Here is a 25,140-nt window from a genome sequence, read left to right as displayed (position 1 = left end):
ATTCAGAAACATCAGTGTGAAGAAGCTGATTTCTGTTGTAAATCAAAGTGGTCAGGGCAGGTTTTTCACTTAGCCATAATAAAATGGCTTACTATAAGTAAAAACTATAACTTTATCCTACACATTTTAATTTTTTAAGAAGCATTCATAGAAAAATACAGATTAGATGAAGAAATATTTGGATAATTCTTATATCTGAGTTGTAGCCTTTATTCACAATTGCTTTCCCCTCAGTTGGTATTCTAAAGCTTCTTACGTTGTATTCTTTTATTGCAGAGGAGTTGAAATTTTGTTGGCCCTTAAAAATGGTCAAGGTTTTAAGTCAGAAGGGAGGGAAGAAAAATGGAAGTATCTTTAGTTACAGTGATTAGAGCAGTTGTTCAGCTGTTTTTGCAGTGTTTATTTGCAGTAATATTACAGAATATTTTAAGTGTAGAGTGAACCATTGCTGTTTATGAGCAGGCACGATGATTTAAATACAAAAGCATTTGTCATGCTGTGTAGTAGGGAACGGCTCAGTTCAAACATTAAAGGTTCAGTGTAATGTAACTGAATTATTTTTGTCTCATTCTTTTTCAGGCTGTAGCACGGACTGAGAAGGATTCCCAAATTGTTGCCTTTTCACATGAAATGGTCCCGTGTCCAGTGACGGCTGACATGACCTTACCTCAAGTTTTAGTGAAAATGTATGAAGTATGTAAAAAAGAAAAAAAAATCTCAGTAGTTACACTGTATTTTCTTTGTAATCAATGCTACTACCTTGCTTAATCTGTATAGCCCTAGTACAGGATTGGATTTTTTTGGGTGCATTTTATTTAGAGAAAGCCCAGAAAATTTCATTTGCTGGATATTAAACATTGCAATTTAAAATGTCAGTGCTAGGTCACAATGACTTAACTTGAAAAGAATATTTTCAAAAATTCAAACAAAAAAAAAACCTTTAAAAACTGAGATAAATTAACAAGTTTAACAAAAACGGCTCTTTGTGTAGTAGCACATTGTAAGGCATGAAGCTTACATCAAAAGTAATTTTTCCATGGTTTGGTAATTTCTGTATTAATGTGTTCCATGCATATATTTTTTTTTTTCCTCAATAAGATTCCAGTGGGTACCACTGATTGTTCCCTTCCAATGATATGGGCTCAAAAAACTCAGACAGCTGCTGATATCTTCATTGTATTTACTGATAATGAGACCTTTGCTGGGAATACTCCTCCTGCAATGGCCCTTAGAGAGTACAGAGAGGTAACTATGCTTCTGACTGTTTATGATTAATAAATGTTGTACAAACTAAGTACGAGCTCTAAAAATCTTCTAGAGGTTGGACTGGTTATGGCTCTTGTCAGTAAATAATTATATATTGTTTAAAACTTATCAGTCCTGCAATTAGGCAGAATTAGTGCACATATTGCACTAATTGTGCATATTTAAAACCATGGAATTGCTAAAGGATTTGTCATTAGCCTGCCCTGCTTGCTGTTCATGAAATTTTGTTACTCAAGGATTGCATGAATTTCTATATCCTATACATAATTAATGGTGTAAGTTTTTACAGTTGTGACAGAATGATGTTTGACCCCCAGAACTAATTTCAACTTTGGTGTCTGCAGTAAATGTCAAAAAGTTTCAATGAAGTAATGAAGACCAGTGTCGAGGATGAGGTGACAGTATCTTGTGAAGAAAGCCCATTGTGTTTCAAAGGAATCACTCTAAGCTGTACAGCTTCATAATTTTACATTAGAACAGAGAAAAATACCTTCTCCAAGCACATTGCTATTGGAAACCCTTATTTATTCAGCAAACAATCCTTTATGGTTTAAAGAAGCTATTTTTTTAAACTACCAAAAACATATTTGTCAGGCATGGGTGTATGGACTTCAATCATTACATGGTTTCCACCCAGTTGAAATGAATACCAAAAGTCTTTAATTTGGTTTCCTTAGTTGAGGTTAGCTGCCGTTCCAGTATTGACAGACATCCTGCAGTTCTGATTCTGGCATCCCTTGTTTCTGTCAGTACAGCTCTTCAGACAGTGGCTTATGCAAGCGAGATTTGGCCCTCTGGCATATTTAAGTTATTGCATATGTGCACACGTTTTACTCTAGATGTGTTTTCTGACATTTTTTTTTCTCCTTCCTCTAGAAAATGGGTATTCCTGCTAAGCTGGCTGTTTGTGGAATGACCTCCCATGGTTTTACGATTGCGGACCCGGATGACAGAGGCATGTTGGATATCTGCGGCTTCGATACAGGAGCTTTGGATGTCCTTCGAAACTTCACTCTGGATTTGATTTAAGTGTTTTAGGCATCTGCTCTTCCCAGTGGGTCCATTGCTGGCAACAGATTTCACCCTGGGAACTCCCAGCCAAATATACTTTATTAGCTAATGGCATATTGTATACATATCAGAATGTTAGGGGAGGTGGTGGCACTTCAAGCATCTCTGACTAGAGCTTCTCATTAAGGTATTGTAAGGTTGAACTGAACTTCAGTCTCATGCAAATCTAACAGGTTCAGAGAAACTCAGCACTTGCATCTCTGCTGTCTGTCAGTAGCCAGTGATCCCCCTGCCATTGGAGGTGGCAGCCACATGTCACTGCTGTCACCCTGGGACGTGGCACCATGCAGCAACACACTGTGATTTTGGACACTCCTGTAATGGCTGACAGCGCAGTCACATCGCCTTTCAGAGTTCTGCAGCACAGCTGGCAGCCCTGCTCCTTCAGAAAGGCATCTCCACTCCTCAGCCACCTTCCTTGTATCCAGCACACTCCTTTTCCCAAGGCAGTTGGTTTCTTCCTATACACGCACTCAAAACTCAAGGTGGACTTCATTCCCTGACCAGCCTGCGCTCTGTGTGAGCTGCAAAGAGCATCATCCCTTGTGTGAGAAGCACAGGAACTGTACTCCGAGTCCTGTGGGCCAGCAACAGCCGCTCTGGATCTGTCCCAGGAGGTAGACAGGACCCCCTGTTATGATGGGATGATGGCAGGACCACAGTGTACTTTACAAACCCTTGGTCCCCGAGCTTCACCAAAGTCATTCTGGCTAGCCTGGCCTGCACCACATGAATCACCCCATCCCCCTTGTCCTCCACAGCATCCACTCCCTTGAGGAGAAGGGTGGTTTTGCCTGGGCCTGAGGAAGACACCACTGCAGCAACTACTTGTATCAGCATGCTGGACCCTGTTCTTGTTCTCCACCAGTGCTGGAGTCAGCCCAGACACCAGCTTGGCCACATCCAGCTCCTCAGCAGGCTGAGTGAAGAGGGACACAGTATTATCCAGCTCTTCATGGACTTTGGAGTTCTAGTGCTGCAGGTACCTCTGCTGCAGCAGCAGACCCAGCACCTGCTAAGGACATGCTGCCTTATCAGCCACAGGAGCAGGGTTGTACTGCAGGATGGCCAGCTTTCTGTCCCCCAGAGACCAGCAGCACCAGGATCACCTCCAGAGCCCTGAGCACCACTTTGGAGTCATTGAGGAGGGTGTAGAGGAAGCTGAGGAGCCCCAGAGGCCAGACCTTGGCCTTTTAGGGCTGAAAAAAAATATATTTCCAACAATCCTGAATGAAAAGGTGTCCAGGAAGGCTGGGCATTCTTTAAGGATCTTAAAGATGGAGGAACAGGCTGTCCCCATGTGCTAAAAGATGAGCCAGTGGGGAAGAAGATCAGCCTGGTTGAACTGTCACTGGAACTCAAGGAAAAAAGACCTTTGGAAGAAGGGGCAGGATGCTCTTGAGGACTACAAGGATGTTGTTAGGTTATGCAGGAAGGTTAGGAAAGTGAATCCCCAGCTAGAAATTAATTTGGCCACTGCCAAAATAGATAACAAAAAGTGTTTTTATAAATACATCAGCAACAGAAGGAGAGCTGAGGAGAGAACCTCTATCCTTTATTGCATGTGAGGGGAAGCATTGCCACAAAGGAATGGGTGGGATGGGAAAAAGGCTGAGGTACTTGATGCCTTCTTTGCCTCAGTCTTTAATAGTCAGACCAGTTATCCTGTGGAAGACTGAGACAAGGAACAAAATGAGGTCCCTGTAATTCAGGAGCAAAGAGTGACCTACAATTCCACTTAAGTGTTCAAAGGTCCCTGGGGTCAGATGGAATCCACCCAAGCTGCTCTCCACCATTTATCATCAATCCTGGCTAGCCAGGGAGGTCTCAGGGTGACTGGAGGTTGGCCAGTCGGGCACCCATTGAGCAGAAGGGCCGGAAGGAGGATCCAGAAAGCCACAGACCTGTCAGCCTGACCTCGGTGCCACGGAAGGTTATGGAACAGATCATCTGGGTCACACAGCACATGCAGGACAGCCAGGGACCAGGTCTAGCCAGCATGGCTTTATGAAAGGCAGGTTCTGCCTGACCTGCCTATCTTCCACTGTGAATGGCAGCCTCCTAAGTGGATGAGGTAGAGGCTGTGCATGTGGTCTACCTTGGCTTCAGCAAAGCCTTTGGACGCTGTTTCTCACAGCATTCTCCTGGAGAAGATAGGAGCCTGTGGCTTGGACAGGTGTACTGTTTGCTGGCTAAACAACTGGCTGGACAGCTGGGCACAGAGAGTGGTGGTGACTGAGTCACATCCTGCTGCTGGCTGCTCACCAGTGGTGCTCTGCAGGGCTCGCTGTTGGGGCCAGTCCTGTTCAGTATCTTTATGGCTGATTTGGACAAGGGGATCGAGGGCACCCTCAGTCAGTTTGCAGAGGACACCAGGTTGAGCCAAAGAGTTGATCTGCTGGAGGACAGGAAGGCTCTGCAGAGGGATCTGGACAGGCTGGATCCATGGACTGAGGCCAATGCTGGGTCCTGCCTTTGGGTTACAACAATCCCAAGTAATGCTCCAGGCTGGGGCAGAGTGGCTGGAAAGCTGCCCAGTGGAAAAGGAGCTGGGGATGCTTGTCAAGAGTGGGTGAACAAGAACCAGCTGTGCCCAGCTGGGCAAGAAGGCTAAGGGCATCGTGGCTTGAATCAGAGAGTGGCAGCAGGAGTAGGGAAGGGGTTGTTCCTCTTTACTTGGCACTGGTGAGGCTGAACCTTAAATCCTGTTTGCAGCCAAGAATTGGAACAGGCTGCCCAGGGAGGTGGTGGAGTCAGCATCCCTGGAAGTGTTCCAAAACCACATGGATCTGGTGCTTAGGGACATGGCTCAGTGGTGGACTTGGCAGTGTTGGGTTGATGGTTGGACTCAATCTTAAGAGCTCTTTTCCAACCCTCATGATTTTGTGATTCTTACTAACTTTTTGTGAAGGGAAAACAAGAAAAGCAGATGAGGAATCTCTTTTTTTATTTTTCCTGTTGCACACAATTTCGAATAACAGTGAGAAGTTTGCTAAAAGTGGTTACAGGGTTACATAGTATATAATTTAATTTCATTTATAGTAGACTATAAATATGGAGAGATTTTTAATTTCCCCCATTGCTGTGGAATGCTTATTTGCAAGAAGAAATTCATGAATTACTTTTAGAATGGAGCTGGAAACAAATGGGCTTAGTATTTTTAATAATGGCAGTTTACTTCATTGAGAGGGACTTTTCTTTGGGCTTTTTTAAATCTTTGTATTTTAAGTGTTAGTAATGTTCAGTGGTTTCCATGGCTATGGTTAAAATCTTCAGGAGAAGTTTTTTCTGGTATGTATTGAGACCATGTGACTGTGATACAGTGTAAAAGTTACCCAGGGACATTTTATACTGCTAAAACTGAAAGTGCAAGAGCTCATGCTAATCTTTTTCTCTCTGGATTATCATCCGGGTTTTCAGGAGGAAATATCTCTTTAGATAAATGGAGGGGCAGTTTCTGCACAATACGGTTTCAGAAGCACTAGTTTAGAATTAAAGATGCTTTACAACAAGTTCTAAAACCTGTTTTTAGTAGAAAAAGACCTTGGAAATGACTGGGACGTTGCATTCAGTTCTTGTCACAACTTCAAGAAGCATCAGCACACCTTCAGTGAGCAAGATTAACAAGTGCATGTGTCTTGACCTACTCAGCAAAGCTGAGTGGGAACAACCAGAAACAAAAAGCTACTTTTTTTTTTTTATTTTCCAAAAGAATGTATTCAATGACTCAGAAACAATCTTCCTAACAGGAGAGTATTTCATTTCTTAAAATCTTTTTGTAGATTAGTGTTACTTCTGATTTCATAAATTAATTCAAGCTAACGTATTTCAAAACTACCTCCAGTTTATAGTGACCAATTCTTAAAAGCTTTTATGAACTGTACAGTTGCCTCCTTCATGTTCACAAAACCTTGTTTAGGAAGTGAGTGAAACTGGATTCTTTATTTTTAATTTTTTGGTTTTAGTCTGATATTAAGAGTGTGACAAGGAGAAAGCCAGTGAGTGTTCTACCACTTTGGAACAGAAATTAATAGCAATTTGTGTGTATATGTATTTAATGCTGTGTTTTCTATATGTATGTATAGGGGGAAGTTAAAAGATCTCTTTAGTAGATCAGTCTTACAAGATTTGCAAGGCTTTTTATTGATGTTTTTATGACTTCCTCTAAAGCATACGTATTTCATCCTCTTTTATGCTAATGCAGACTGTTTAAAACAGCAAATTTGATGTTAATTTGAAAATTATGATTTATAAAAATATCATGTTTACCCATAGTGGTAAATTACACATAAGACCGTATTTTTCTGCCTAAAACCCAAGCTTTTAAATATAAAATTGAAGTTGCTACTATACTTTTGGTACTTGTAACACTTTTCATTATGCCTCATTCCTATTGATTATAAATTCAAAGCTTGCATTCTGTAGCCAGGATATCTCTTTTGGTGCTAAAATAGGATGTTAAAGATTACTGGAGGTATTCTGCTACTTACTTAATGCTCTCCCTTAATGCATAATCAATCCAGTGAGGGAAGCCTTTCCTGATGTAAAGCAGGGCTAAAGGAACTGCTGGGTAGAGTGTTGCCTTTCAGCCAACATGAATTCAGTCACTCCTGAATTATCACTGCTCTCACAGAACAGCTCTGACAGAATGCTTGGAGACACAGGACTGCCACCAGCTCCTCAGGTGAGTTCTAGAACAAACCAAGTGTTCCTACAACAGCTAAGACATAGCACTTTGGGGTTTGCAAAAAGAAAACCAGCCATTTCTTGTGAAAAAATGTTTATCATTATTAGCTTCTAAACAAAACACCATTAATATGGGGAGTAAACTCATTTGCTCAGTACATGTTAATAATTATTTCAAGTAAATGCACTGATGTTTTGGGGTTGGGTTTGGTAGTAATGCATTTTAAATGACACGATAGTCAAACATCTGATTGGGTGTGTCCTTGTAAGCTAGAGATGTCAGAAATAACTGATAGATGAGTATCTTTTGCAAGTGCTTTTTCTTATTTGCAGTAGTATTTGTGAAGTAATAGGAAATATTTTGGACTAAATATAAAATGAAAACTTAAAACAGTTGTTTCAAGTAACTTTCAAGTAAATTTATTGCAAATAAAAATTAGAGTAGTTACTAACAGATTGAATGCATGGTTATAGTGGTGTTGCATCTTTGGAAGCAGTCCAGTTTAAAATGCAATTCCTTGAACTAGAATGTGGAGGTAAAGATGAACTTTTCAGTAGGAGAGATAGAAATTGTAGATCCCTGTGTCTGTTGACACTGGATAGCTGTGATCAATGATAAAAGGTAGTCATCCCTGCTGGGGTACAGAATGTGCTCCTAAGCATTTATAGTGTTTCTGGACTAAAAACCTTGTCAGTGGTTTATGTGAGGTAAAACCAGCACTGATGGGACCATGTTGCCATCTGCTCCTCCTTCAAGACTTGCACAGAGAGAGGAAACTGAAGTAAATGCTGACAGCTGAAATTTTGTAGTATGTGAACCTTTGTTTCTGGGAGTGTCTTTCTGGTTTTGCCATTCTCTTCTAGTAAGGTGCATGGAAGAATGATGCTGTATATTCCTTGTCCAGAGAATGGATCTTTTTTACCTGCCCATACACTGAATTTTAGGGGACAGCACAACTCACTTTCCATAACATGCATTTGGCCTGTTTCTAGTCTAATTATTAGACTGGTAATTTCCAAAACAACTCTAGACATGTAAAAAGGCAATAATGCTTGAAAAATAATTTAAAAAGTGAGCTAAGACAGAATTGCTAAGCTTAAGCTTCAGTTCAGTGTACGATAAACAATCTACACTTTCACCAAAAGGAGACTTTTAAATTAGTAGTGGTCTTGCATTGGAGGAACACTGACTGGAAAAGCAGAAAAGGGGCTATAACTGTGCACTGTAGTTTATCAGTAAACATTGAGCAGGGACAAGTTTAAAGCTAGTTAATTTTACTCAAAATGCTGAATGAAAAAAAGGTCTAAATGCAGAGTGCAACTGTAGACCAGGCAAATGCAGGTTTCCTGATACCTAACAGTTAACTGGTTTCAGTTTGACTGCCATTCCTCTGTGACCCCCTTGACAATTGTGGAACATTAGACTATTGTGTTGAACACTGTAATGTTCAGGCACTTTAGCTTTAAGAAAGAAGAAGAACATGTCATGGTTGGAAGCACAGCAGAAGTGAAACATTCTCCTGTAAGGAATGAACATCCAAGGTCAGGTTTTTTCATGGAAGGGACACGATGTGGAGAGGGCAGGAGGCTCTTGGGGTTTTAAAAATAATGCAGTGAGCACATCAGCATTGTGTAATAAATTTAATAATGACAATAATAATTTTGCAAAGAAATAGAATTTCCTGACAGGAGTTTTAGACCTGGAGCAAAGAATTAGGAGAGTTCGAGGTGCTTGTAGAATTAGATTGCAGTCCTCTGTGTTTCAAAAAAGAGAAGTCTAAAGGTAGGTGTAGCTCTGAGGTCAGCAGGGCCAGTCTAAATGCCCAGTGTGTGAGGGCTGCTAATAACTGGCACTAGAATACCTTGCTGCTTAAAAGCACTGTTAAACCTGTTTGTCAAACATGAGTCTTCAGGGGGTTTCTGTTGGTCTTTCACATTGCTGATGTTACCTGATGCCCACAAACGGGTATGGCTTTAAAAGGCTATTGAACAAAATACATATTCTTGGCTTAAAAACACACCAGCAGTTTGGAAATGTATTTTAATTATGGCTCTGAGTGTAAAAACACTATGAAAATGTTTGTCTGAATTGCAAATACTGCTTAACCCTGTCCTGAGATCACAGGCACCAATAACAGAAGCTTTAGTTTTGGTTCCATTTGTTTTGTTTCTTCTTCTTTTGCTGTCCCCTTTACTCTGTTAGTGTTGGGGTTTTTTCTCCATTTTCATCTTGTCACCTCAGGCCTATACTTGAATCTTTTTCCACAAGCTCTCATCTATTCCTTTCTGTTTTTTTTCTTTTTTGCCTCTGTTCTTCTGCCTTCTTGCTGTCACTGAGTGTGCTGACTTAGCTCCCTGCACCAGAACTGATGGCATAGTATTTAATGTTTCTAGTAATGAATATTTTTTCTGTTCTTTAATTATATAAATCTCTTACAAAACATCTAATTTGTTATATCTGTCAAATTTTTTGTAAAACTTTGTGTAAAAATCAGTTACAAAAGTATACTTTATTTATGACAAAAATCCAACATCTGCCTGTGAATGGCTTTATTTGAAAAAAGTAACAATTACAACTGGCTTTTCAAATGTAAAGCTTCTTTCTAAAGTTAGTTCAGTGATTGGAAACTTTTCATTATTTCAAACAGTATCAAGCTGCTGTCATGCAGAATTAGGAAAACATTTAAATTAATACTATGAATAAAAAGGCAGCTTCTTTGCAATATTGACTAGAGAAAGTCTTCAAAGAATAGCCTATAGAACTAAACCTAAGTAAAGAATCATTTGTCTTTCTTGTGCTTTTAGTATTTTTATTTAGTTTCTGTGAAATTCCACCAGTTTCTAGGTTTATTTTGCTGTCTGCAGTGGTTTGCAATGCACAGACATGCTGCTGTAAGCAGCTGTTCTAATGACTTTCTTGCTGGAATGGTGGAGATTTCATCTTACCATGACAGTGGAGTGTACTGAGCAAGAGTTCTGGGGAAAAGGTAAAAACACTGACCAGGACAGTGTTTTTATGGATACGCTGCCCTGAGGGAAATCATAAAAGATAAGCTAATTTCAGCAGAAACTATGGTGTCTTTAAATATGTGTGCTTACATATCTGGATTTAGGATTCTGATACTGCAAAGCATGGTTTCTTTTTAGGTATTTCTGCATTCTGATTTAAGTTAAAAAAATATATATATTTGCATATATATGTGGTATGTTGAGAACTCTTACAAATGCTTCATTAACAAATAATGAATATAAGTAGCTGCTTTCCTAATGTTACCAGCTTAAGAGTTAAGCACAACTAGTTACAAATGTCTTTTCATTCTCCTGTACAAGTGCAGTTCTACTCTTTAAAAATCCGTATTTAAAAAGCAACACGTGGGCACATTCACAGCTCCATGTGCTTCATTAAATAATTCGGTGTTTATTTCCAGCTTCTTCTGCTTCTTAGAAGCCTGGGATTTAAGATGGATGAGCAGGTATCCAGATCTTCTAGTGGATAAATTCCAATACTAGATCCCTAGATCCCAGGACAAGCATATTTTTAAGATAAACCGCTTTGTCCTGGAGACAATGCTGGCAAGAAAAAAAAAAAAAAAAAGGGAAAATTTTAATGACTATTCTTGAGGTTCCTAATTTTGGTGGTTTTTTTTCCTCTAGATTAGAACCACATTTAAACTGCCATATCGTGTTTAATTAACGTAAGCATAACATGGCTTTGTGCCATCCAGTAACAAAGGCACTGTCTTGCTGCTACTTTCTATGAAATTGTACACAATGAAAAAACTGTTTGGATGAGGAGCCTTAATATGGTTAAAAAGAAACATAATTAACCCTTTGGGTGCCTTAAGCTAGATTCTGTTTCATGATGGGGCACTCACTTGCATCTGCAGGCACACAGCTTGTTTCTAAGGCTGCAAGAGAATTTGCCTTAAGTGACAATGCCCTGGGATTTCCAGAACTTGCAACTCAAAGGGTTATTTTAGACTACTGGTTAAAAAAAACAAGCCTCTAAACAGGGAACAAAATGAAAAGGTCTTTGAAAAATTCCTTTGCATACTATTGTTATTATTTGTACATGATGGGTTTTTCAGCTCTGGGGACAAAATTATTGTTAAGCTTCTGGTAACAACATTGTTGGCTAAAGATTTCTACACAAGAAAAGAGAATACTTGGTATTCTTATGACTGTATGTGCAAAATAAATTGCTTTCTTAGGTGTAAATTCAGAGATGCACATCTGTGTGTTTACCTTGATGACTGTGTCCACACAGTAAACTGCAATAATTGAAATGAATCAAGGTCAGTGTGTTGAATTAGCTGATTACATATTAAAGATACACAATGCAGGCAACTGTATACTAAAGAATTTCTACAAATGATGCAGTTTAAGCTTAGTTCAAACCTGCATCACAAAAATGAAGCTGTCAAGTTTAAATGCTACTCTTGCCGTCCTAGTTAGCTGGAATTAAAGATTAGTGGTTTTTTCCCTTGAAGGGAAAAAGTAGTTTAGGTACATGCAGTGCTGAAAGCAATGGAAATAACAGGAGTCTTAATTCACAAAAAATGAGTAAAAATTAATTGACTAATGTTTTTATTCTAATATGTGCACCTTTGGTTGTGTAATGGTCCCTTTAACTGAAGAACGGGATATAATTTTCTAGTTGCATATGAACTTCCTTGAAATAACCAAGAGTCTTGGCATTGCCTGGTCTGGCTTTGGATGTACATTGTACTGAAATTATGGAATTTTAGTCATTTCTTTTAGACATTTAACTGAAAGTTAAAATGGCTAGTAAAATGCATTCTGACTGTAGAATTTAAGTACTAAATAAACTCTATGCATATTAGACCTGCTTCACTTGCTCTTATGTTCGATGCTGTTGTTGGATCGGGTGTAGCACAGTCTGCAGCTGCACCGAGTGCCCGAGCTGCCTGGCCCTGCTGGAAGGACATCCCAGAGTGGCAGTGCAGACTGATACCTCACAGTGCAGAGAAAAGATGAAAGCTGTCACTCTCTAAAGCTGCCAGAATCTTTATTCCCTTTTCTGTTCCACTAGACGCACAATTTGGGAGCTGGGTGATCAGGCACTGGAATACAGGAGAGGCAGACATACAGACAACAATCTATAAACTGGGTTTGCTTTACATTTCAGTTTGACAGAGAAGAATTATATTTAAAGATGCCATTAAATAAAACTGACAATTTATTGAGGCAAAGCTAGAAAGCAAAATAATGTGCAGCAAAACCCACAGGATTGTTTTTGCAGACCCTGGGCTTCCCTGGAACAGGATGTAAGCACCATGAAATGACATCACTGTCTCACTGAGAGCCCCCAGGGTTACATAATGTTTGCTAATGAGCATCAGGGTGGTGGGAAAGCTGAGGCAAGGACACCAAGTAATCCAGCAAGTCCATAAAGTCTGTCAGAGTGATCTGTAATTCAGAAAGCCATGGTGTGAGGTCGAGTGCAGCTCATGCTGTGTCTGTGATCTTCTGATTTCATCTGAAATTCTGTTCATACAAAGGAAGAGAAAGCTAAGCTAGAGATGGTTGCTCAGTAATTTGCTTTCATTTTACACTGGTGAATTAAAGGAAGCAGTTTGCCTTCCTCATGAAGCTTTTGAGTATCTGTTGCACCTCCAACACAAGTCCCATTAATAAACACTCTTGGGACCTATTAAGAAAACAAAAGTCGCATTAGTTACTTCTTGGAGAAAAGGTAAACATTCAAGCAAGCCCATGTGGACTCCACACAATTCTTGTGTTCATCTAGATGTGTGTATAATATTAGTGTACAACCCATACTTGTTCACAATATTTACAGAGATGGGAAACTACATCTGCCCCTCAAAAGTAGGATGAAGTCACTGTGTGGGTGATTGTAATAGATTCCAATAATTGAGTCAAGTAACACTATGTAAAATAAAATAAAGGTGTTAAACACAATGGTCTAAATATACAAATGAAAAATGGCTTTGATACTTCAATTATTTCAGTAGCAGTATGGCAAATATCAGCTCTGAGGGATAGCCAGAGGGGTTCTAGAAGAAGAGACCTCATGCAGTATTTAATTTAGGAGCTTATATCCCAAATTTACCTGTCTCAAATCAATTGAGGACTTGCTATGGATATAACCCAAGAGTGATGTGTGTAGCCCAAGCTGTTACTTGTTAAGTATAAGAGAATATACTCACTGTTCTGCTACCAGTCATCTGTTCCAGAACATCTTGGAACTGCCTTCCATTTGTATTTTCATCCAGTTCCATAGCTGTGTAACTCACTTCCAAACCCTCAAAGAGGTCTTTTGCCATTTTGCAGTATGGGCATGTTGTTTTGGAGAAAATCACCACACAGTTGTGTGAAATAATGTCCTGTGTGCTCAAAAGAAAGTTAAAAGTAGCAAACTTCAAGCCAATGCACTTAGAACACTATTGAACAGTCAGGAAAGTAATACGGAAGTTAAAAAGCTGTTGTTATCAGTAGCAAACACAGGAAAATCTGCTGACACCTCTGAAGGCAGGTTGGACTTGCATCTGGCTCCAAACTGAGCACAGGGATGGTGGAGTGTGTGGCACAACTCTGCTCTGCAGTCTGCCCAACTCCTTTTGTCCCCCTAAATTGTTTAGGACAGTTTTCTCTCCCTGTAAGACACTTGGGATGTGCCAGTGTCAAGCATAGTGACAAGAAGCAGTGGGTGGAAGACACATCACTTTACTGTAAATTCAAGGGGATTTCAGACTATAATTAGCTATCAGTAAATTTATAAAAAAACCCCACAACTTCTAAAATATTTAACTTTACTTGATATCGGTAATTTTACAAGTTTCCATCCCCCAATGTCAACAGCAGCACTGAATTTGAGTAGAGGTCTGAAAAAAACCACAAAGTGGGTGCAGCCTAGGAAGACCAGGTTCCAGGGCTGTGGATAAACAAAACTACCAGCATGGCTTGATAACCACAATGAACATAGGAACAGGTTCAACAGGCAGAACTATTTACAGTAATTCTTTGTGTAAATAAAAAAGGTTTGAAGTAACAGGTTTTTATAAATGCTGAAAATCAGCAAAAGCAACATAAATAATGCTACCTGTATTTGATTCACAGCAGCATTAGACAATCCTACAGAAGCGGTCTGGCTGTTCCCCATTCTAGAACTAAAAAGAAATGACAGTCAGATCTTCGAGCTTTCAAAGAATCGCCACGTTGCCCTGTTTTGTTTCGGTATTTCGCTGACTTCTCCATGAGAGTTGACCTGAGCTGCACCACCTGCAGCCACCCCGCTTCTCTCGTGCCTGCAGATCAGGGGAGCGGCGGGATGGCGGCGGCTGCGAGCGCCCGGCGGGGCCGTTACACGGGAAACGCTCCGCGCCGCCGGCGGCAGGGCACACCCGCGGGGGACACCCGCGGGGCACACCCGCGGGGGACACCCGCGGGGCACACCCGCGGCACCGCGCTCCGCTCCTGCCTGCCGCGGGCCCGGCACCCGGCACCCCGCCCCGCTCCCGAGCCCTGCCCTCATCCCGATCCCGGACCCAGTCCTTGTCCCGATCCCAGTCCCGGTCCCGGTCCGGCGCCCCCGGCCCGCTCTCACCGCCCGCCCCAGGCCGCCGCCAGCCGGCGCAGCGCCCCCTGCAGGGCCATGGCCGCCGCCGGAAGGGGCGGCGCTGCCCTCAGCCCTCACGGCGCTGCGGCGCCGCTCCTCGCAGGGCCCCGCGCCGCGCCCGGGGCTGCCCGCAGCGCTGCCGGTGCTCCGGGAGCGCCGGGACGGGACCGGGACAGGGACAGGACCGGGACTGCACGGGGACAGGGACAGGGACAAGGATAGGGACAGCACAGGGACAGGGACAGCACGGGGACAGGGACAGGGACAGCACGGGGACAGGGACAGCACGGGGACAGGGACAGCACGGGGACAGGGACAGGGACAGCACGGGGACAGGGACAGGGACGAAGATAGGGACAGGGACAGGGACAGCACGGGGACAGGGACAGCACAGGGACAGGGACAGCACGGGGACAGGGACATTACGGAGACAAGGACAGCACGGGGACAGGGCCAGCACAGGGGCAGCACGGGATGGGGCGGCTTTCCCAGGATGGGGTCGGGAGAGCCATGAAGAGGGGCTGGATTTCCCTGAGGCCGCGGAGCCGCTCCTGGTGTGGGGAAGTTGGGCAGATTTGGCCTCCTGCCCGGCTGGCTTCCTGATGTGAGGGTTTCAGCGCTGCCTTTGCTTTGTCCAGTGTCAAACTTACTTTAAGTCTTCTCCGTCCCCGTTTCTGTTGCCTGTTCTTCCTCACGTTTCTTTCCTGCCTTGCAGTTCCTCGGTCAGAAACTGACCAGTGAAACAGGAGTTGGGGACGGAGTAAATAATGGGTGGGGGATGAAGAGCTGCTCTTGGTACCTGGGAAGTTTGTTAGTGGAATTGGCTAATCATGTAATGTGTGGAATGTTTTTAGTGGCTCATGGAAAAAAAAAAAAAAAGAGAGGTCTTACTTTATGTGGAGGCGTTGGGTATTTTATTTCCTTTTATTTCCTCAGTAGAAGCTATTCAACAATATTCTGTTATTTCACCCCCACATATCTTGCTGTGGAGCCTGGTCAAATACGTGTCCCTGGCAGAGCACTCCTGTGGAATATCCTCTGAGCAGCCCCTCTGGGGTCTGTACAAGTATTTCAGTAGTGGAGAAACTTTTCTAATCCCTCTGTGTTGAGAGTAAATTGTGCTCTGGATCACTGTTCAGTGCGAACAGCAACAGTTCAGTGCTCAGCCCTATGTTTTAAAAAATGCTGCAAGGAAATGCACTCATGTGCTGATTTGTTTTTGCTCATATGTGTCTGTAAAAAAGGGAGTGTGTGCTCATGCATGATGTATCTTTCTGGATGTTGATTAATCTTAAATGAACTTACCTATGATGTAAATTTGTCTAATATTTTGCAACTTAATTTTGCTTTCCTACAAAACATCAGTGTAACCTGTTAAAGTAGTGAGAAAATGCAAGTGAAACATTGTATCCATGTAATATACTTTCATTTTTCTAAATGGTAACTTACTTGCCCATTTCAGATAATGATTTTGTAGCCCAATGTTCTGTGATAAAGCTGATAAACTCTCAGGTATCTAATGCCACATGAAAATAGTTTCACATCAAATCCTGATTCAATGATTTAAATGCTGGTTAATTGTGTCACTATGATTCCCAAAGCAAACTGTGGGAACTATTTTGTACACTCCCAGTTGAAGCGGCATGTTAAGAGTAAACCCACTATATTTTTGCATTAAATTTGGCAGAAAATCACCCCCCTGGCATCCCAGCTGTTCCTCAGATATCAGAGGGACTGGGACAGCTGGGTTTAGCTTCTGAGCCGTGGGCAGTTCCGCAGCAGACATGCAGAGGTGGTGTGGCACTGGAAAGAGCTGACCTTTGGAGTTCCTCCCAGCCCAGCCCAGCCCGTGGTGAGTCCCCTGTGTGCAGAGGTGTGTGTGAGCCCACGAATGTGAACCATACAGCCAGCCACAAGCACAGTCAGATGGGAGATGCCAGTGTAGCACTAAGAGTATGATCACAAGCACAGGCTGGCTTTCTGAATTTCCCGAGGTGCTTACCTGGTATAGCCGAGTGCTGGAGTCTGACCCAGTAGGTGTCCCTGTGGGGAGGAGCTAGCTAGAGCCCTCTGACAGTGCCAGGATACAGAGATGGAGTCTCCTCCGACCTCCCTTACCTCTAAAGCTGTATTTATATTGTTTTCAGTGAGTGGCAGGAGAAGGTGAAGTTATGTCTGACATAATTTGCCATTGAAGTGGAGCTTGATTTTAGTAATGAGCATATATGGGGGGTATTGACACAAAGCTGGGGCACGGCTTGGGTCATTCCTTTGGCTTAGTTCCTGTTACCTGCATTGTTCCTGCCAGAGCATGACCACGGCACCCCTGTGCCACTCCATCCTTTGTTTCCTATCTGCATTGATTTCAGCAGGGCGAGACCAACTCTCTCCCTGCTGCTCCCTGCTTTGTTCCCTGCTCCCAGAGCAGCACGCCGGGCTCCTGCAGGGATGCTGCTCCTAAGGGTGCAGGCAGCTTGTCCCTCCTGAGCTACTGCCAGCACACAGACTCCTTCTTGCTCAGCTTTCTTTTTCAGTGTTCTCCCAGTGAAGGCAGCCTTAAATGAAAAAGGAAACCAGAACCACAACGTTTTCTGGAAACCTGAAAGTAAATCTCTTTGTAGCTGTGTGTGCAGCTGACTGTTCACTGCACCATTCCCTGCTCCCTGAGCAGCAGATTGGGCAGAACTGAAATGAGGGGCTTTTTGGGTCATTGTAACCCATGAAAAGAAGTATTGCTTGTAGTGCAGCAGATGTATAGGATGTGTTTCTGAGGAGGTAGCACTGGTTTAAGGGACACACTGGGCCTTTTGGATGAGGCATGGAAATGGGACTTGGCCTGCGGGAAGCATTTCAAGCCCTGTTCCAATTTTCATGAGCTGTAGTTCCAGTAATAATTCCAAATCCAGTTCAGGAAATGATATTGTTTATTCATCATGCCTTTGTCTTCTAAACACACAAATACTACTCTATACCCATTGACAAATAAACATTGGCAGTGATTGGTATAATTCACCATGTTACTGGGTGTTGTAGTACATATTTGTGTGCTAGACTATTTCAATACCACATCTGAAATGTTTTAAATACACTTGTGGTGCTCTGCATGTTGTTGTTCTGACACAGATGGGGATATCACTAATGTACTGAAACAGGGAATTCTATAGGCTGTTGGCTTTTGGTCTGTTTTCTCAGTCTCAGCACATGTTACTTACAAGAATGAAAATTAACCAATTCTGCCTTTTGCAAATCTAAGACGGTATCATGCTTTCTGCCAGTGTTGAAGAGTGTTAAAAAAATTCTGAGCATCAAAGGTTAGAATAAGTCATGATGAGAGTTTGTTTGGGGGTCTCAGATCCTGCAATCAGTATTCCCTAGGGGGTACCAGTTTGGTTCTTCTGGGAATGCTATGCTCCCAGTTTTTGTGTGTTTGAGCAGAAGAAATTAACTTGGAACATGGAGAGAGCATGGAGAGAGCACATACCAGCTGCAGCTGTGCAGTTGCTCAGGTGAGCAAACAGAGATCCCAGATTCTGCAGGGTAATGTGGGATGTGCTCCATGGCATTACTGTTTGTCCTTCACATTTACAGGCAACATTTTCCTAATGACCTTTTGTTTGCTATGGCCTTTTGACGGCTTATATCTATCAGAATTAAAGGACTTTTTTGTGATTGATAAAGCAGAGACTTCTCAGTCTTTTTTTTTTTTTTTTTACCCAGCTTTATATCCAGGAGATTTTCTCTCCAGCCTGCAGAGCGAGATGCATGCACAGTGTCTGAGAGAATCAGCCACAGAATATCCTGGGTTGGAAGGAACCCACAAGGATCATTGAGCTGAACTCCTGTCCCTGCACAGGACACTCTAATAATTCCAGCATGTGTCTAAAAACATTGCCTAAAAGCTTCTGGAACTCCGGCAGGCCTGGGACCATTACCTGCCCTGGGGAGCCTAACCCATCATCCCTCATCTGGGTGAGGAGCCTTTTCCTGATGTCCAGCATAAACTTCATTGATACTGCTTCCTGCTGTTCCCTCTGCTCCTTTTACACTGTTTTCTTGGGGTATTCCTGTGACCCTGCTGTCCCAGCCCTTACCAACCACAGGCTGCTGGGCACATGGCTGGGAGTGATGACATAAAACCCCCTTAACACCCCCAAACCCCTCCCAGGGCCCTTTAAAACCTCTTTAGTGTCACTAAAACCCCTCCAAGTACACCATACCTCATCCCAGCTCCCCCAACACCCCTCAAACCTCCTCAGCACCTCCAAACTCATTTTATCTCTCTCAGACCCCTCCCAGCACACCCTAAAGCCCCATTAGCACCTCAAATCCCTTTGAGCACCCTCTCAAGTCTCTTTAGCCCCGCTAAAACTCCTCCCGGTGTACCACATGCTATCCTAGCATCCCCAAACGCCCCTCAAACCTCAACATCCCCAAAGCTCCTTTTAGTTGTGCTTTAGCATCCACGAATCCCTCCCAGCATTCCTAAAACCCCGTTAGCACCACCAACCCCCTTCCAGCACCCTCTAAAACCCCTTCAGCACCACCAAAACCCTTCGTTACCCCCGCCCAAAACCATCCCAGCGCGCCCGGGGAGCGCGGCGCAGCCGGGAGCACCAAAGCTCCAGAGAAGAGAAGCAGCGCCGATAGACTTCGGCAGTGACTGTGTGTGAAGCTCTATTTTCACATAAGACACAAGAAAGCCCCGTGTGCCCAGGACGGACAAAGCCGCCCCCACACGCCCCGCCCCGCCCCGCCCGGGCCGCCGTGAGGGCGGGGGGCGTGGCCTCCACCGTGAGGGCAGAGGGGCGTGGCCTCCACCGTGAGGGCAGAGGGGCGTGGCCTCCGCCGTGAGGGGGCGTGGCCTCCGCCGTGAGGGCAGAGGGGCGTGGCCTCATCCGGCCCCGCCCCTCCCTGCGGGGCGGGCCCGCGCCGCTGCCATGGCAACGAGTCCGGCGTCGCCTCAAGTAGGCGGCGCGGCGGCGCCGGCTCAGGCATTCGCGGCGGGCAGCCCGGGGCGCGCCGGCGGGGTCCTGCGGCGGGCGGCGGCGGCCGGAGCGGCGGCGGCCGGGCGAAGATGGCGGACGTGCTGAGCGTGCTGCGGCAGTACAACACGCAGAAGAAGGAGATCGTGGTCAAGGGCGACGAGGTGATCTTCGGAGAGTTCTCCTGGCCCAAGAACGTCAAGACCAACTATGTCATCTGGGGGTGAGCGACACGGCCGGGGCGAGGGGCGGCTGGGGGGAGAAGTTGCCCCAAAGTTGCGGCGGGGACGGGAGCGCTGCCGTCCTTGGCGGCCCCGGCGCTCCGCGGGTGGCGAGCGGGACGGGGCCGGGCGGGCCGGTGCCGCCCCCCGCAGGGCCCCGGTGCCCCGGCGCCCTGCCCGGCTGTCCCGCGGGCGATCCCCGTCCCGGCAGCCCGGCCGGGCAGGGCGCGCCCGCCGCTCCCCTCGGGAACGTTCCCGGGTGCAGCCCGCGGCCGGCGGAGCCGCGGCCGGGTCGTGCCTCGGCTCCCGGCGCTCCTGCCCGTGCCGCCCGCGGGGCCGCGTCCTGCAGACTCATGCGATGAGATGGCAGCAGGCAGCTTCTCCCAAGTTCTCCCGGGTGTTCGGTGGGAAAGACGCGTTGTGTTGCTCGGACAGCGCTCTCAGGCGCACGGTGGGATTCCTGGGGTATTTCGCGCGGGGCCAGGAGTTGCAATCGGTGATCCTGATGATCCCTTCCCACTCAGCATAGTCTGTGATTCTGCTCTCTTGCGTTGTCGGGGCTGCTTCTCGTCTCCTGGAGCTTTGGTGCGCCAGGGCGAAGCCAGCGAGGCCCGGCCCGACGCTGCCTCTGATGAGCTGTGCAGCTGCTCTGCCCCCACCCGAGACCTCCTCCTGGGCAGCACCTGGTGCAGGCTGTTTCCTACTTGGTCTTATCGTAATAAACAAGTAGAGAGAGTGTTTATGTGGCTTAAATAATTGTAGTAGATAACATGCCTGGTTTTAGCCTCTAGTATATGGGGGAGGGGGGTTTACCTGTTGAATTTCCTGGTAGAGCATGGATTGCTTATATTGCAAAGGAGTTTATTGTTAGCCTTTCCTCAGAGTTTAGCTGCTGCTTGCTTCTTAGTGTTCTCACTAGAAGGGTTCCGATTTGTCTTTTTCAAACTTAAGAGGGAAAAATGCTTCTTCTTAAAGCTCAGGTACTGATCAAAGAGGACATGTTATCCTGTGAACCTTTGTGGAAAAGCAGAAGTACCTGCAGGTTTTTCACAAAACCCTGAACTTGTAGTTAAGTCTGACCAGGAATTATTATTTTTTTTTTAAACATTATTATGATATGACTATTATTAGCCTTAGATTGAGAGAGAGAAAGGAAATAAGCCTACTTGCTTATCTTCAGTTGTAGGTGGACTTTTCATACAGAATTTTACTTTGTACCTTATATATTACTAGAAATCTGTTTTTTCATTACCTGTTCTAAGCTTTCAGAAACTAATTTTGGAGTTATTTGTGCTTCCTGTCTGAGTGGGGGATACTGGTATGTGGACTGAAGAGGAAGACAAATATTTGGACAAGCAGAAGTCTTGGCTGTATTTTTGCTGGGCAATGTGTAGACAGATGTGGTGGTTTCCTTGCTACAAGTTGCTTTTCCCAAGTGGTAACAAGTAGTGGTTAAGTAGACAAACAAGTTTCATTGCCCTTCTGCAGGGAACAAGAAACTGATATGCCAGCCCTATCCTATTGCTCAGGAGAGCTTGGATTAGACTCAGAAATTGTTACCAAAAGCCTGAAAGTAGCTGGAGAGCAAACTCTGCTGTGTACAGCCAGGCAGCTTCATCTTCCTGGTCAAGAAGGATGTGTGGGTGAACAGAGGATTCTCTGAGCACAGCAGCTGCAGCTCCTGGCAGAGCTGTGAGTGCTCACCTCCTGGGGTACGTGTGTGGTGCAGTTTGAGGTTTTTTTTTCTTTGGGTTGTTTGAAGTGAATTAGTTCATCTTGGTTTAGACAAGTGGCTTTTGAATTTTTGATAGGATCAGGCTGATCTCAGTTCACAGCATTTCTTGTCAACCACTGTGGCATTTTGCATGTCTCAGCTTTAAATTGAAGACACTGTAAAAATGAGACCAGTTCTGCAAGCCATGCTCAGTAGCTTGAACACCACACTTCAAGAGCTGCTAATTTAGGTAATTGCTACACTCGGGAGGGACATTTTCAAAAACTGTCAAGATTCAAACCCTTTTGTATTCAGGTCACTTGACAGGATCCAAATTATGCTTGCACTGAGCAGGTGTTGGTGGCTTAATCTTTCACAGAACAAACCTTGAGTTCTGTTTTAGGTGTCCCCAGCACGGTTGCTGTAATTGCATCTCCAGCCTGCAGAGAGTAATGCTAGGCTGAAGAGCAGCAGTGGCATTTGTCCCTGCTAGAATTAGAAGTAGTCCCAGGAGACATTTAGCTGTGGCTCCCCGAGCAGCTTAGCTGGCAGAAGTCAGCAGTGCTGCCCTGCATTGCCTTCTCTCTCTGCTAGCACAAGTGTCACCCAAACAGGGAATTGGGCTGAGGAATCAAGCTGAGTAAAAGTCAACCTGGAGGAAAAAAGGAAAAGTGTGGGGGAAAAGCAACTTTAATCCAGTTTAGTTTCCAGATAGTAATTATAGCGATGCTCCTGCTGGCGCATGAAAAAGGCTAGGTGGTTTGAAATGAAGTGGTTTGTGTGTTTTGACCTATGGATCTTAAAGAATAATTAATGAATCTGTTTCAAAACCAAAGGAAGGAATCAATCTACCAGAGAAATTTATTACTTAGTTTGCCTAGTCAAGGGGCTTGGATATGCAGCTGAGTTTTCAAACAGTGAGCAGCTGGTTCTGGGTATTGTCAGCTGTGTGATACTCAGCATGCTTTGTCTTGTGTATTTAAAGTTTTCTGCTTGGATTTGTGGATGAGACACAGGCCCTTAGTACCTCTGTAAAACTACAGGCTTTGAAACAGGAAAGAGGAAATAAAGCTGTTAAAAATTAATAAATTCCTGGTGCCCATAGGTGTAAGGTGAATGGATGAGAAATAATTAAGTTTCTGGTGTTAAAAATGAGCAGGTGAAACTTGCTGTCTCCTATTATATAAACATTTTCTCAATTTTTAAGCTGGATTTTATTTGTAAGAGATGGAACTCTTCCTTATATTTTTGCTTTAATGATTGTCACTGGGTTTGTTGAGGTTCTGCCTCCTATGATTTAATTTTTTTAAGTAAATGATGCTATAGCTGAATATGGGAAATAACAGAATCCATTTATATTTCTACTTTAGATGCTTGTAAATTGAATGAGGCAAGCTACCCTCAGATCTGCCTGTTTTTAGTTCTTTGTGTATTTAGCAGGAGCACGCACTGATGTTGAAATGTCAGTTTAGGCTTAGGTTTTCTCCTTGTGTGCAGCTGTTTGTCCATCTGATGATTTCCTATTAATGTGCAGTATCTTGTCCTCCTAATAAAACATCCTCTTAGAGCCTTAATGAGCATGGGGAATTCTTGTGTGTGTGGTTGAAGTGATGAAGTACCAGCTGTGCCCTGCTGAGCTTTGGCAATGCCTGTGGCTTTAACACTGTATTGTTTCAATTAATAGATAACGGTTCAGTATTTGTTTGTTTTTATATCTTGGATTTCTTGCTAAATATTGTAAAGTTTGAGTAGATGACCAACTGGACTTTTCTATTGTGCTCAGTGCATATGACACACTTCAAAGAAATAATGAGTGATTCTGAACTAAGACAATCTAAAGTGTTTGTTTTAAAATGAAGTGACAGCTGTATCACGTGACATGATGGCTTTGCTTCGGAGCCAAGCCTGTGTGGAGGAAGCTTTTGTTTCTGCTAGTGCTTCCAGTGTGTTTAGATACCACCTTATCAAAGATCCTCACTGCTTTGCTGCTTGTTCAAACAGTTCCTTGCTGAGGAATCCAGTTCTGGTGGCTGCCTGTAGTTGTGAAGTTTTGGCTTCTTAGCAGTTGAAAGGAAGAGCCTGTGTGTCAACTCCCTTTCCTCTGCAGCAACAAAAAGTACAGGCACCCTCCACCTCATGCAGACTAAGTTTTTGGAAGGAAGGGACAGTGGTAAGAGACCCTTTATTCCCTTTATTCTACACTTTTGGTATGCTGAATCCCTTTTCTCTGCATGCTATTCTTATGTTGGTTTTCTCAGGCATCATTGTGAAGGTGAGGTTTTGAACTTTACTGCTGATAATAAGTTCTGAACAGGTTTTTGGGCAATCTTAGCTAATTTCAGAAAAGTAATGACAAGCAAAGCAGTAGATGGCATTAAATCCACAGTACTGAGAAAACAGACTTAAAAACTTCTGTTGGTTTAGTAGATTTTTGTGTGGCTCTTTCAGGCTCCATACAGTTGTGACTGAGTGTTTTTTATTTCCGCTCCCTTTTTGCAGTGGGAGTGGCGCTTCTGTCGTGTGTGTTTTGGTGCTGATGATGAGCCATGAGTAAAGCCACTGTACTTAGAGGGAAAACTCTTTTAATGAAAGGGTTTCTTCCTGAAACCTCTTGTTTGTTGAAAGTTCTCTACCAGTCTTAAATTTATAGCTTTGGGCTGATTTTGTGGTGGCTTCTCTTCCTCAGGCTTTAAGGTGAGCCAGCTGGTCAGGGGCAGGGACTGGGCAATGTGGAGGAGCCCTGTCCTGCCTGCAGCTGGGGTTTGACACATCCCAGAGTGGGGGTGGGCAGTGGAATTGCTGCCCTTGCTGCTTTCCTGACTGCCAGGGCTGTTTCTCACAGCAGTGTGAGTGTTTAGGGAGTAGAGTTTTTTGAAACATGAACAAGCATTGCTTCCCCTACAACATCTTGTAGTAACATCATAAGGGGTGAATGTCTGAGAGGGGAGAGTTCTGTTCAATGTACAGAGAGCCAAGCTGAGCCAGGGATTTATTTGGCCTTGTTGGGTGTCGTTTGCTTTTTTTTTTTATGAATAGTTGTACAGAATTAGTTCCTTTTTAGTCTTAAAAGCTGTATCTTTGAAACAAGCTGTTTGAAGGCTGAGATTGAACTTGATGCTGGTGTGTTGCTCTGATGTGGTCTGACTTCAGTCTTGGAGCTCACTGTGATTTTGTATCCTTCAGCATTTTGCTGATTTTTTTTGTGCAATTAGTTTGTAGTCACTCCTTATTTTAATCTTTGGGCACTATTTTGAACCCTTTGCTCCCTAGACTTTGTGGAATTTATATATCCCAAGTTCTCACTTGGCTTTCTCCAGTGTTGAGAATTCTGGCCTGTTGTACCTGAAGACGATGTAATGGTTTATTTTGTTTGCAGCTCAGTTCTGTTTGCCTGGCTGTCTCACATGTGATACAGTTCCTTTGATAATCAGAATAAATAATGTGAATGAGAGGGAATGTGTGCTTATGACTTCCCAAGTCTTGCGTGTTTAGTTTACAACACATCCAGCTCTTACTTTGGATTCCTCTGGGAAGGTTTTCTTAAATAATTAATTCAGTAATGAGGCTGCAAGAATTCATCTCCCTCACCTGTACCTTTTA

General features: G+C 43.9%; 3 protein-coding genes across 5 annotated transcripts in view; 2 read left to right on the top strand and 1 right to left on the bottom strand.

Annotated features, from left to right (window-relative positions):
• The window catches only part of RO60 (Ro60, Y RNA binding protein), a 39,878-nt gene extending 33,706 nt beyond the window's left edge, over positions 1-6,172 (top strand). For all 3 annotated transcript variants that reach the window (XM_021525087.3, XM_021525085.3, XM_021525091.2), the window contains 3 exons: positions 580-693; positions 1,099-1,245; positions 2,143-6,172. In XM_021525087.3, coding sequence (XP_021380762.2) covers positions 580-693; positions 1,099-1,245; positions 2,143-2,295 — 414 coding nt within the window. In that variant the 3' untranslated portion in view covers positions 2,296-6,172. The remainder of the gene's footprint in view (positions 1-579; positions 694-1,098; positions 1,246-2,142) is intronic.
• A 5,863-nt stretch (positions 6,173-12,035) lies between these two features.
• Positions 12,036-16,678, bottom strand: GLRX2 (glutaredoxin 2). The gene is made up of 4 exons (XM_021525077.3): positions 16,626-16,678; positions 14,108-14,174; positions 13,215-13,391; positions 12,036-12,694 (listed from the first exon to the last, which is right to left on the bottom strand). The coding sequence occupies exons 2-4, from the start codon at positions 14,165-14,167 to the stop codon at positions 12,575-12,577; spliced, it is 357 nt and encodes a 118-aa protein (XP_021380752.1). The 5' UTR covers positions 14,168-14,174; positions 16,626-16,678; the 3' UTR covers positions 12,036-12,574.
• A 2,971-nt stretch (positions 16,679-19,649) lies between these two features.
• The window catches only part of CDC73 (cell division cycle 73), a 102,494-nt gene continuing 97,003 nt past the window's right edge, over positions 19,650-25,140 (top strand). Inside the window, exon 1 of the mRNA XM_021525071.2 lies at positions 19,650-19,828. Coding sequence (XP_021380746.1) covers positions 19,698-19,828 — 131 coding nt within the window. The 5' untranslated portion in view covers positions 19,650-19,697. The remainder of the gene's footprint in view (positions 19,829-25,140) is intronic.

This window comes from Lonchura striata, chromosome 9 (assembly GCF_046129695.1).
Source record: "Lonchura striata isolate bLonStr1 chromosome 9, bLonStr1.mat, whole genome shotgun sequence".
NCBI lineage: Eukaryota > Metazoa > Chordata > Aves > Passeriformes > Estrildidae > Lonchura > Lonchura striata.
The sequence above is the reverse complement of the archived record's forward strand: the minus strand, read 5'-3'. Positions and strand labels throughout refer to the sequence as shown.